The sequence below is a fragment of the Corvus cornix genome, chromosome 9 (genome assembly GCF_000738735.6).
Source record: "Corvus cornix cornix isolate S_Up_H32 chromosome 9, ASM73873v5, whole genome shotgun sequence".
In the NCBI taxonomy this organism is placed as follows: Eukaryota; Metazoa; Chordata; class Aves; order Passeriformes; family Corvidae; genus Corvus; species Corvus cornix.
In genome coordinates, this window is record NC_046339.1 from 23,389,191 (window position 1) to 23,398,492 (window position 9,302).

Sequence of the window (9,302 nt, forward strand, 5' to 3'; positions counted from 1 at the left end):
ATTCCATGAGTCCGTGATTCTGTGGTTCAATGGAGGAGCTGACAGCAAAACTGGTTTCTGATGCTGCTGTTCCACATAATCCAAGCTAAACCCCATTGCAGAGCACAAAGTCCCCAGGGACAGTGGGATAACAAAGATGAGCTGCCAGTTAATGCCAAGGGATGCACAAAGGGAAAGCCTCGGCCTGGCTGGAGAGGGCAGAGTCCCCAAGGATGTTCCCTGGGAAGCATTAACACCACAGGTGTTAGAAAATAGAAGTCCAACACCTGGAAAACTTCTGGTCTTCTGGAAGATCAAGGAGCCAAGCAGAGGGGGAAGGGCTTGGAGATGGCTGCCAAAGCCAAGGAGAGCTTGAGGACCAGGTCCATCCATGTTGGAAGACATCAGGGAGTCCCTGTGGCAGGGGCTTAGGAGGGCAGGAAGGGGTTTTGTGAGGAAGAGGAGAAGGATCCCACCAGGATGCAGTTATGGGATGCATAGATCAAGGACACCAGGGTACAGGGATTGAGGACACAGGGATGCAGGGTCATGAGGATGCAGAAACCAAGGACACAGGGATGCCAGAGCAGGAAGGAAAGTACATTGACACTTTCAGGCAACTCCATCCTTTTCCCCCATGAAGCTGGGGGGAATGGGATCCCAATGGGATTTTGGGGAATGCAGAAATGCTCTTGAGCATTTTTCTCCTCTCCCATGTAGCTGCACCCCAAATCTCTGCCCGGGGGAGCTGGGAAGGACATGTGAACCAGGGAGTCAGCACCCCCAAACCCTCTTCCCCTGGCAGCACCTCCATCTCTCCCCATGGCACGGAAGAAAAGAAAATCCATGAATCAATATTTGGGTTTTTTTATTAAAATATTGTTATACCAAGTGGAATGCTACAGCAATCTCGGTATAGGGCGGCGTAACGAAACAGCCAGGTTTATGTTTAAATACTTAAAGATAACTTAAAACGCACAAACGAGAACTTGTCATCTTTGGCAGGAAAAAAAGTTCACAGCACGAAAAAAATACTTAAAAAGAAATACCAATATTAATATAAAATATATTAAGTCATGGGGTTTGGGGGTTTTTTTCCTCTTTCATAATTTTTTGTTTCTTTTCCATTTTGTAAACAATGCACGAGAACCGAACGCATTTTTTACATGTCTGGGGAGAGAGAAATAAAAAATGCAGTTGGCCAGCAAATGCACACGTTGAAAGGGGAAAGAAATAAAGAAAAATATATATATTTACATGAAGGGCAAGGATGGGAAGCTCCGAGGAGCAGGATGTCGGCGCTGGCTACGGGCAGAAGCCAGCTGCCAGTAGCTGGGGGATGCAGCCAGGAGAGGGGCAGCACATCCCGCTGCCTCCATCGGCACCCTCGGAGCCTTTCACCTCTGCTTTTCCTCCACCTTTCATTCCCTCCGTTGTCATTTTTGTTTCACTGCCACCCCATCACAAAGCCCTCGCCCACCCGTGATGAAAACCCAGGAGCAGCATGCAGGTGATGGAAGTTTGGTGCTCGGCTTGGCCACGTGGATCCAGGTGGTTGATGGGACCCATGGAAGATCCCTCCCGGCTCCGCCCTCGTGCGCAGACTTCAGCTTGTGGGTACAGTTCAGGCGACCAGAGAGGGATTTTCCAGTTGGAAGCCAAGCACCTGGGTGGGTGTGGATGGCCAAGACCCAGAGGTGGGAGCTGGGATGGGGATGGAGCCGGGATGGGGATGGAGCCACCACGGGGTCCCCGGGCTCCAGCGCGCCCCGCGCAGCCAGGGACCCGTGTGGGCACCGAGGGGGACAGTGACCCTCCCACACACCGGAGTCACTGCCAACACCGGCCGAGGGGACACCGCTGAGCTCCCGGCTCGGTCCCTCCTTCCCAGAGGCTTCTCCATCCCGACATGCTGGCAGAAAGGGTGGAGAGGCCACTGTGCAGCTCGGGGTGGCCCTAAATCAGGATCTCCACCATGTCAGACAGGTCTGGGGCTCTGGAAGCAGCCGAGCTCTCTGCAGAGAAAGAAGGGATTCACAGTGATTCGAACCCACCCCACTCAACTAGGGCCTTAAAAATGCCTTAAAAAATCACTGATGCTTGTGCAAAGCCCATCCCAGGCATGCTGAGCCCACGGGCTGGGGCCTCCCAACTCCCTGCCCCGTGCCATCCGGGGGGACTCACCCAGCACACCGGTGCCCTCGCCCTGCCCGCTGCTCCCGGCCGCTCCGTCTGTCTGCGTGCTGCCGTCCTTGCTGCCGTGCTTGGAGTGGGATGGCAAGGGAAGGGCAGTGGACACTGCTGTCCCTTCAGCGGTGGCTTTGCCTGCTGAAGGAGAGTCTGTTATGGATTCAAGGCAAGGGATTCAAGTTTTCAAGGCCAGGTTGGAAGGGGCTTGAAGCAACCTGGGTTAGTGGAAGGTGTCCCTGCCTATGGCAGGGGGTGGAACGAGATAGGCTTTAAGGACCCTTCCAACCCAAACCATTCTGGGATTCTGTGATTGCTGGCTGCTCCTGGAGGAAATCCCCCTCCCCAAGCTCTTTAACTCCAAAACCACAGGGGAAAATTGCAAGCATGTCCCCACTGCCAAGTGAAGGTAGCGAGCGGACAGGTGTCCCTGTGTACCTGTGCTGCCACGGGAGCTGCCCTCAGATGACCGGTCACTCTGGCCAGCCCCTGGCCAGCTCGGGGCGGCGGAGGCAGCAAAGATGGAGGGCACGGATTTGGCCGGCCGCAGGGAGCCCTGAAGGGCTTTGCTGGGGTCCCTCCGCGAGCGCTGCTGCAGGACCTTGATGACAGCATCCTTCTCCAGGATTTGGGCATGAAGGGCTTTTAACCTGGAGAGGAGGAAAGGCAGAAGCTGGGAGAAGAGCTGGACAGGGAGAGAAGGATCCAGGCACTGCCCAACCAGACCACAGAAAAACCTTGATGGGGGCAAAATGCCTCTGGCAAGGTGGGACTAACCTGTTCTCCATCTCCTGGTGCTTGTGGCTGGCCAGGAGAAGGTCCTCGTTGAAGCTGCTGTTGGGGGAGTGCCGCGGGGAGTGGCTGATGAGGGTGGTGTCGCGCTGGGCAGCCGCCGTGGCCGCGGCGTCCATGGCGAACTGGCGCATGGTGCACTCCTCCAGGTACTTCTGCTCCCACTTGGTCATGTCGGCCTCCAGCGCCAGGATCTTCTCCTCCTTCTCCCTCAGCTGCTCCGACAGCGTGTGGGCGCTCAGCTCCGGCGTCCCCCCGCCCGCAGCGCCTGCCTGCCTCTGCAGCAGCCAAAACAAAGCCCCGGTGAGGATGAGGAGGTGCTGGGAGGATGCAGCACCCGCCGTGCCTTGCCGGACCCACTGTGGCTTGCCAGCACCCACCTGCTGAGCCCGCAGCATCTTCAGCTCCTGCTCCAGGCGGGTGCGGAGCCGCAGCTCCAGCTGCTCCCGCTTCTCGCAGGCGGCCTGGAGCTGGCCCAGGGCTGCCTGCAGCCGCTCCACCTTCTCCACGTAGGCTCGTTTCTTCCGGAGCTCGGCCTCTGCCTTGGCCGCCCGCGCCTGGGCGCTGCCCAGCGCCTGCTCCAGCAGCTCTGCCCGCCGACGCTGGTCCTCGTTGGCGCTGCGCAGCAGGGACACCTCCCGCTCCAGCTTCTCCTTCTCCTGCTGGTGCTCATAGCCTGCAAAAAAAAAACCCCACAAGTCTCAGACATTTGGCTTCCCTAAGGCTGATCCATGAAGCCCTGCAGAGATTCTTTGCTCCCCGACATCTGGCCGTGCCACCCCTTCCTCCAGATCTTCTATCAAATGGGGGTCAGGGGCATTCCAGCCACTTGGGCAGATGGCCAAAAGCATCCACGTGCCACATTCCAGCCTAAATTTTAGCTCGGGAAGGGTGAAACCTGCCTAGCACGAATCCAGCCACCTTAGGGAAGGGGAGGCAATTCCTCCTGCTAACAGCAACACCACGTCTCTCTGCTGAAATGTAGGTACACTTTCCCCCAAAAAAGCCCAGGCTGGCACGGCTGCGAAGTGCAGGAGGGAGGAAGCAGAGAACGGCCGGGCCGGCGTGGGGCGGGAGTGCGGGCTCGGTGCTGGAAGAGCCGGCGCTGCGGCAGGAATGTGCGGAATGCGGGTCACGCCGCCGGCCGGCCGCCGGGATTAATGGCTCGAGTCCAGCGCCAAGAGCTGCTCCATCCCCCCTGGGGAAGGGCGAGAGCTGCTGCCCAACACCCGCCTCCTCCTCCAGCCGAGCCCCGCTCGCAGATGCCACGGGGAGCCGGGCAAGGATGGGTGTCCCCCGGGACTTACTCTGTGCCAGGAGTTTGGCCACGCTGCCCTGGTTGCTCTCCTGGCTTTCCTGGGTCTTGCTGGCCAGCTGCTTGTTCGCCGATTCCAACCGCTCTGGTCCAAAACAATCAAACCCAATTAAGATTTAAATACAAGATTTTGGCTGGAGGAAGTGGGGAAAGCCTGGTTTCCCATGGAAACAGCCAGGGGACACAGAGCACCCACAGCAATGGGGACACAGAGGGTCCCTCACCTTTCAGGTCCCGGTTGAAATCCTGGAGCCGTCGCATCTCACAATCTCTCTTGTTTCTCATGGCTTTCTCCAAGGCTTCCCGCTTGGAAGACGCCTTGACGAGGTTTTCATAATCCTCTGAGATGCGCTGGATCTCGCTCTCCAGCTGGGGTGGAGGAAGGGACAGGCCAGGGTTAGATATTCATGGAATGAGGAAAGGGACAGGCCGGCCAAAGCTCCGCCAGGGTGCTCAGCCCAACCAGAGCTGCCAGAGGAGCTCAGTGTACCCCAAATTGATCCCCAGCACATATTTGGGGGGGGGGGGGGCGGGGGAGGAGGGGAACTGATTTTTCCTGTCTTTTTTCTTATGGAAGAGTCTCTCCACAGACTTTGGTTCTGCTATAGCCCGGCCACGGGGAACAGCCACCCCTTGTACAAGGCCACACAAAGGGCTTTCTGTGGCGGCTGGGATGGGGGGACAGGCAGAGGGAGAGGGTCACTGGAGAATGGGCTCCTTCTCCCCAGTCCCGGCTGCAGCTGCTCCGAGGGGAACAAGCCGCCAGAGGGAGGAGGAGAAGGGATTAAATCACTAAAGGGGCTGAATTTTCACAGCAGCTGGTCAGGCATCCCCCGGGCAGGGGCTGCCACCATTCCCTCACCTTCTGGATGCGGCTCGCCTTCTCGGCACAGCTCTCCAGCTCCCGCCGCAGCTTCTCGCTCTCTCGCTGGAGCCTCTCATTCTCCCGCAGGACGGCGTCTGCCCGGGCCAGGCGGCTGCCGGCCGACACCGCCTGGGCGCTGACCAGGGCCTCCACGCCGGCTGGACCCAGTGTGCTCGGACACAGCGGCAGGAATGCGGCTGGCACCGGAGTGGGCAGCACCCTGCAGCGGGGGAGGAGAGGGTGTCAAGGTTTGGCAGGGTGGGAGAGCTGGCTGTAACTCCAGCATCCCACCAAGCACGTGCTGGTGCCTGCAAGTCACCTCAAAGGAGGAGGGAGGCTCTGGGAAGTGCCTATCCTGCTTTTTAGAGCTGGGAAGCGCTTGCTCTCTAACCACAAATCCCGTCTTGCAGGGATGCCTTGACCTGACCCCTCCAGGACCGGGCCAGTGGGTCTGGATGGACTCCCAACCCCCCAGGCTCCTCTCTTCCTGGGAATGCTGCAGGCAGCCTGGTATAGGATGCACCCTGGAAGTCGGCAGCGTTCCCCATTTTCCTTATTTTCTGGGCGAAGCAAGGGCTGCTGGCACAGGTCCTCACTGCCCAACTATGGATACGTCCTTTCTATATTTGGAGGGGCCAGGACAGCCTGGCTGCCCCTTGTGCCACTGCTCCAGCATCCCACAACAACATCCCGCCAGGAATACCCTGAGCAGGGTGGCTGTGCACAGCCCGGCCCCGCTACGCTCCCCCGCGGGCTGCCTGCCAAGGGCCTGCATTCCTGCGGGATGATATCGGAGCAAGGAAGAATAAATACATCTTCCTTGCAGCTCCCCTTCCCCTCTTTGTTCCCTGGAAGGAGAAGGTTTTCCTGCTGGAGATGCTATCGCTCTCTGCCTGGATACATCAGCAGGGCTGGGAGCAGCGTGTCCTCTCATCGAGCCACAAATTCCCTTCTTCCCATCATTTTCCACACTGGAAGAGGTTGTTTCCAGACCTCCTCAAATTCCAGGCAATGCCCGAACCCCCAGATGTCCATCTCACAGTCAGCCTGGGGCTTTTCCAGAGGCATTGAGCTGCCAGAGGGAACACGGACCACCTGGCACCAGCCCAGGCTCTGCTCGGCAGCAATTCTGAATTACATGGACATTCCCAGCTCAGGACCATGGGATGGGTTTCTGTGGAGCAGGGAGCATATTTGTCTTCTGCCCTGCCCCATACCTATTCCACATTTAGCTGCTTCCTGGGCTGTTTCCAGCTCCTAGATTAACCTCTAAGTTACCCCCAGATTCCTCCCGGTGCATGGGGAGGGGGCAGGGTCTGCTGAGGGAATGGGATTTTCATCACTGGTTGGAAAAGCCTAGCCGTGCTGGGGGAACTGGGGACAGGAGCAGAGTGGGGGGCTCCCAGCAGACCCCCATGGCCTGAGCCAGTGAGGACAAGAGCAGCTGCTCTGCGCCCCCACTGCCCTTCACATCCTGCAAGTTCCAAGCATCCATCCCGGACACTCCTGGGAGGCATCCAAAAGCAGAGCCCAGGGGCCACAGTTTACCTGATTTCGGGATGCTGAAATCCAGGCCCTTCCCGGGAGCAGGGTCGGGGCTCAGCCAGGTAAGCGTCCTGGGAAGGGATGACATAGGGATACTCCGGGGGCGGTCCCCGCGGCTCCGTGCCCTCGGGGTGCTGCCCGCGCAGGGGGACGAGCTGCCGGGAGAGCTGCGGGAAGCTGTGGGAAGCGCTGATGGGGCTCTGCGCCTTGGCCCCGTTCCGCTCCAGCGACATCCGCATGAGCCGCTCGCTCAGCGACCGCACGTGGCCGTGCTTCAGGTCCTTCAGCCCCTCGTCGGGGCGCCGGGCCCCGCTCTCGGCCCCGCGCGGGGCGTTCTCAGCCCGGACCCCCGTGCCGGCCGCTCCCCGCTGCGAGGCGAAGAACTGGGAATGCGCCTTGGCCTCCTCGTAGGTGGGCAGCTCCTCGCCCTTGGGCGGGCAGAGCCGATAGACGCTGTTCTCCAAGTAGACGTGGTCGGAGTGATGCTCCTGGCCCTGCGGCTCCTGCCGCGTGGATTGCTGCACCATCTGGCTCTCCTCCGGGCTGAGGCTCTCCAGGGAGGAGCGGGGGCTCCCGGCCCCGCCGGCCCCGCCGCCGCGCAGGGCCTGCTGCTGGATGGCCAGCAGAGTGCGGTTCTCCGTGAGATTCCCATAGCGCAGCTGCTCCTGGATCAGGCGGTGCAGGACCGTCCCGTTCGAGTCCTCCGCCGTCCTCATGTCCGTCCGTGCCGGCGGCAGAGCCACGTTTCCACCCGAGAAGGGCGTCCCGGGGGACCTCAACAGCAACTGGCCACGCCGAGACACCTGCAAGAGGGAAAAACGGGATTGTCGGGAAGCAGTCGGGGCAGGACACGGCGCGGATCCTGACGGACTCGGGGTTGTTTGCCGGGACGTGCCGGAGGAGTGGAATCCCGTGGCGGCAGTGGGACAGCGGAGCAGCCTCCCGCGGTGGGGTGGCCGAGCGCCGGCACTCTCGGTGCACCCGGGGCCGGGGCTGGCAGCTGGGGCTGGCTCCGGAGCTGGCGCCCCATGGACCCGAGACTGGCACTGGCCCGGGAATGGGGGATGGAGCGACCCCGTGGGACCGGGCACAGAGCCACCGGGAGATGGGGAGGACCTCGCATCCCCGGCCACGGACATGGAGGTCCTGGACCCTCCTGGACCGTGGGGAGGGTCATGGGATTTTTCCGGGGGGGCTCTAGGTGTTGTGGGGATGTTCCAGTCCCGGTTTGGAGAGTGCCGGGAGGGTTCCCAGTCCCTGGGGGTGGATCTGGCATGGGAGAGGGTCTTTTCCCCGGGAGGGTCCAAGTGCCGGGGAGGGGGGCACGTCCCGGTCCCAGGGAGAAGGATCCCGGTTCCGAGGGGCGTCCTTTTCCCGTGGAGGGATCCCAGTCCCGGCTGGGGGCTTCCCTGGGCCGGGAGGGTTCGATCCCGGTCGAAGAGTCCCAGTCCCGGGGGGGGGGGGGGGGGTCCCAGTCCTGTGCTGGGAGCATCTCGGTTCAGGGGGGTCGCGGTCCCGGGGTTGCTGGTCCGGGTGGGTCCCGGTGCTGAGGGAGGTCCCGATCCCTGCTGGGGGGTTCCCGGTGGCGGGGGGGCGTCCTTTCTCCGAGGGGCATCCCCGTGCCGGGGGGGGGTCTCGGATCCCGGTCGGGGGAGAGTCCCAATACCGGGGGACTCCCGGTGCCTGGGGGTCCCGATGCCGGTCGGGGGGGTCCCGGTGCCGGTCAGGGGGGGTCCCAGTGCCGGGGCATTCCCGGTGCCGGGGGGTCCCGGTGCCGGTCGGGGGTCCCGGCGGCAGAACTCACCGGGGCATGGCGGAGCGGAGCGGTGCTGCGGCGGCTCTGGGCGTCCCGGGGCCGCGGGGGCCGGGTCGGGCGCTGCTATGCCCGGAATGTGGGGCCGGTCCCGCCCCGCTCCGCCCCGGGGCCGCCGCCGCGCAGGAGCGCGGCCGGGAGCGGGAGCGGCAGCTGCGGGCGGGGGGGCGGCTCTGCCCGCCAGCTGTCCCGGGCCGTAAATCTGCCCCAGCCTTTGTCTGCGGGGCCGGGGCAACCCCGAGCCTGCCGGCCCCATCTGCTCTGCCCCCGCGGGCCCCCCCTTCTCGCATCCCCCTCCTTACATTCCCCTTCTTCGCATCCCCCCTGCTCGTGTCCCTCTCCTTGCATCCTCCTTCTCACATCCCCCTATTCACATCCCCCTCCTCACACCCCTATCCTCTCATTCCCCATCTCACATTCCTCCTCGTGTCTTCCTCCTCACATCCCCCTCCTCACATCCCCCTCCTTATGGCCCCCTCTTCGTATTTCCCATCCTCACATCCCCCTCCTCGCATCCCCCCTCCTCACCTTCCCCCTCTTTGCATCCCCTCTTCACATCCCTCTCCTCGCATCCCCCCTCCTCACCTTCCCCCTCTTTGCATCCCCTCTTCACATCCCTCTCCTCGCATTCCTCCTCCTCACCTTCCCCCTCCTTGCATCCCCTCTTCACATCCCTCTCCTCGTATTCCTCCCACTTGCATCACCTCCTTGTGTCCTCCACCCTCACATCCCCCTGGCTAGGGATGCCAGCTCCCTGTGGATGCAGTAATTCCTGCCAGCTCACGTCTGGCTTGGCACCTCTGGGT

At 61.7% G+C, this 9,302-nt stretch overlaps 1 protein-coding gene across 2 annotated transcripts; it reads right to left on the bottom strand.

Moving 5' to 3' along the window:
• Positions 1-830: 830 nt before the first annotated feature.
• On the bottom strand, positions 831-8,574 carry AMOTL2 (angiomotin like 2). 2 transcript variants are annotated; one of them, XM_039557168.1, is made up of 10 exons: positions 8,488-8,574; positions 6,687-7,486; positions 5,136-5,358; positions 4,498-4,642; positions 4,266-4,358; positions 3,339-3,634; positions 2,944-3,236; positions 2,605-2,816; positions 2,164-2,304; positions 831-1,994 (listed from the first exon to the last, which is right to left on the bottom strand). In XM_039557168.1, exons 2-10 carry the CDS (start codon positions 7,397-7,399, stop codon positions 1,936-1,938), a joined length of 2,175 nt encoding a protein of 724 aa, XP_039413102.1. In that variant the 5' UTR covers positions 7,400-7,486; positions 8,488-8,574; the 3' UTR covers positions 831-1,935. The 2 variants fall into 2 exon arrangements, with proteins under 2 accessions (XP_039413102.1, XP_039413101.1); XM_039557167.1 differs by having other exon boundaries at positions 2,164-2,307.
• Between the last annotated feature and the right edge of the window lie 728 nt (positions 8,575-9,302).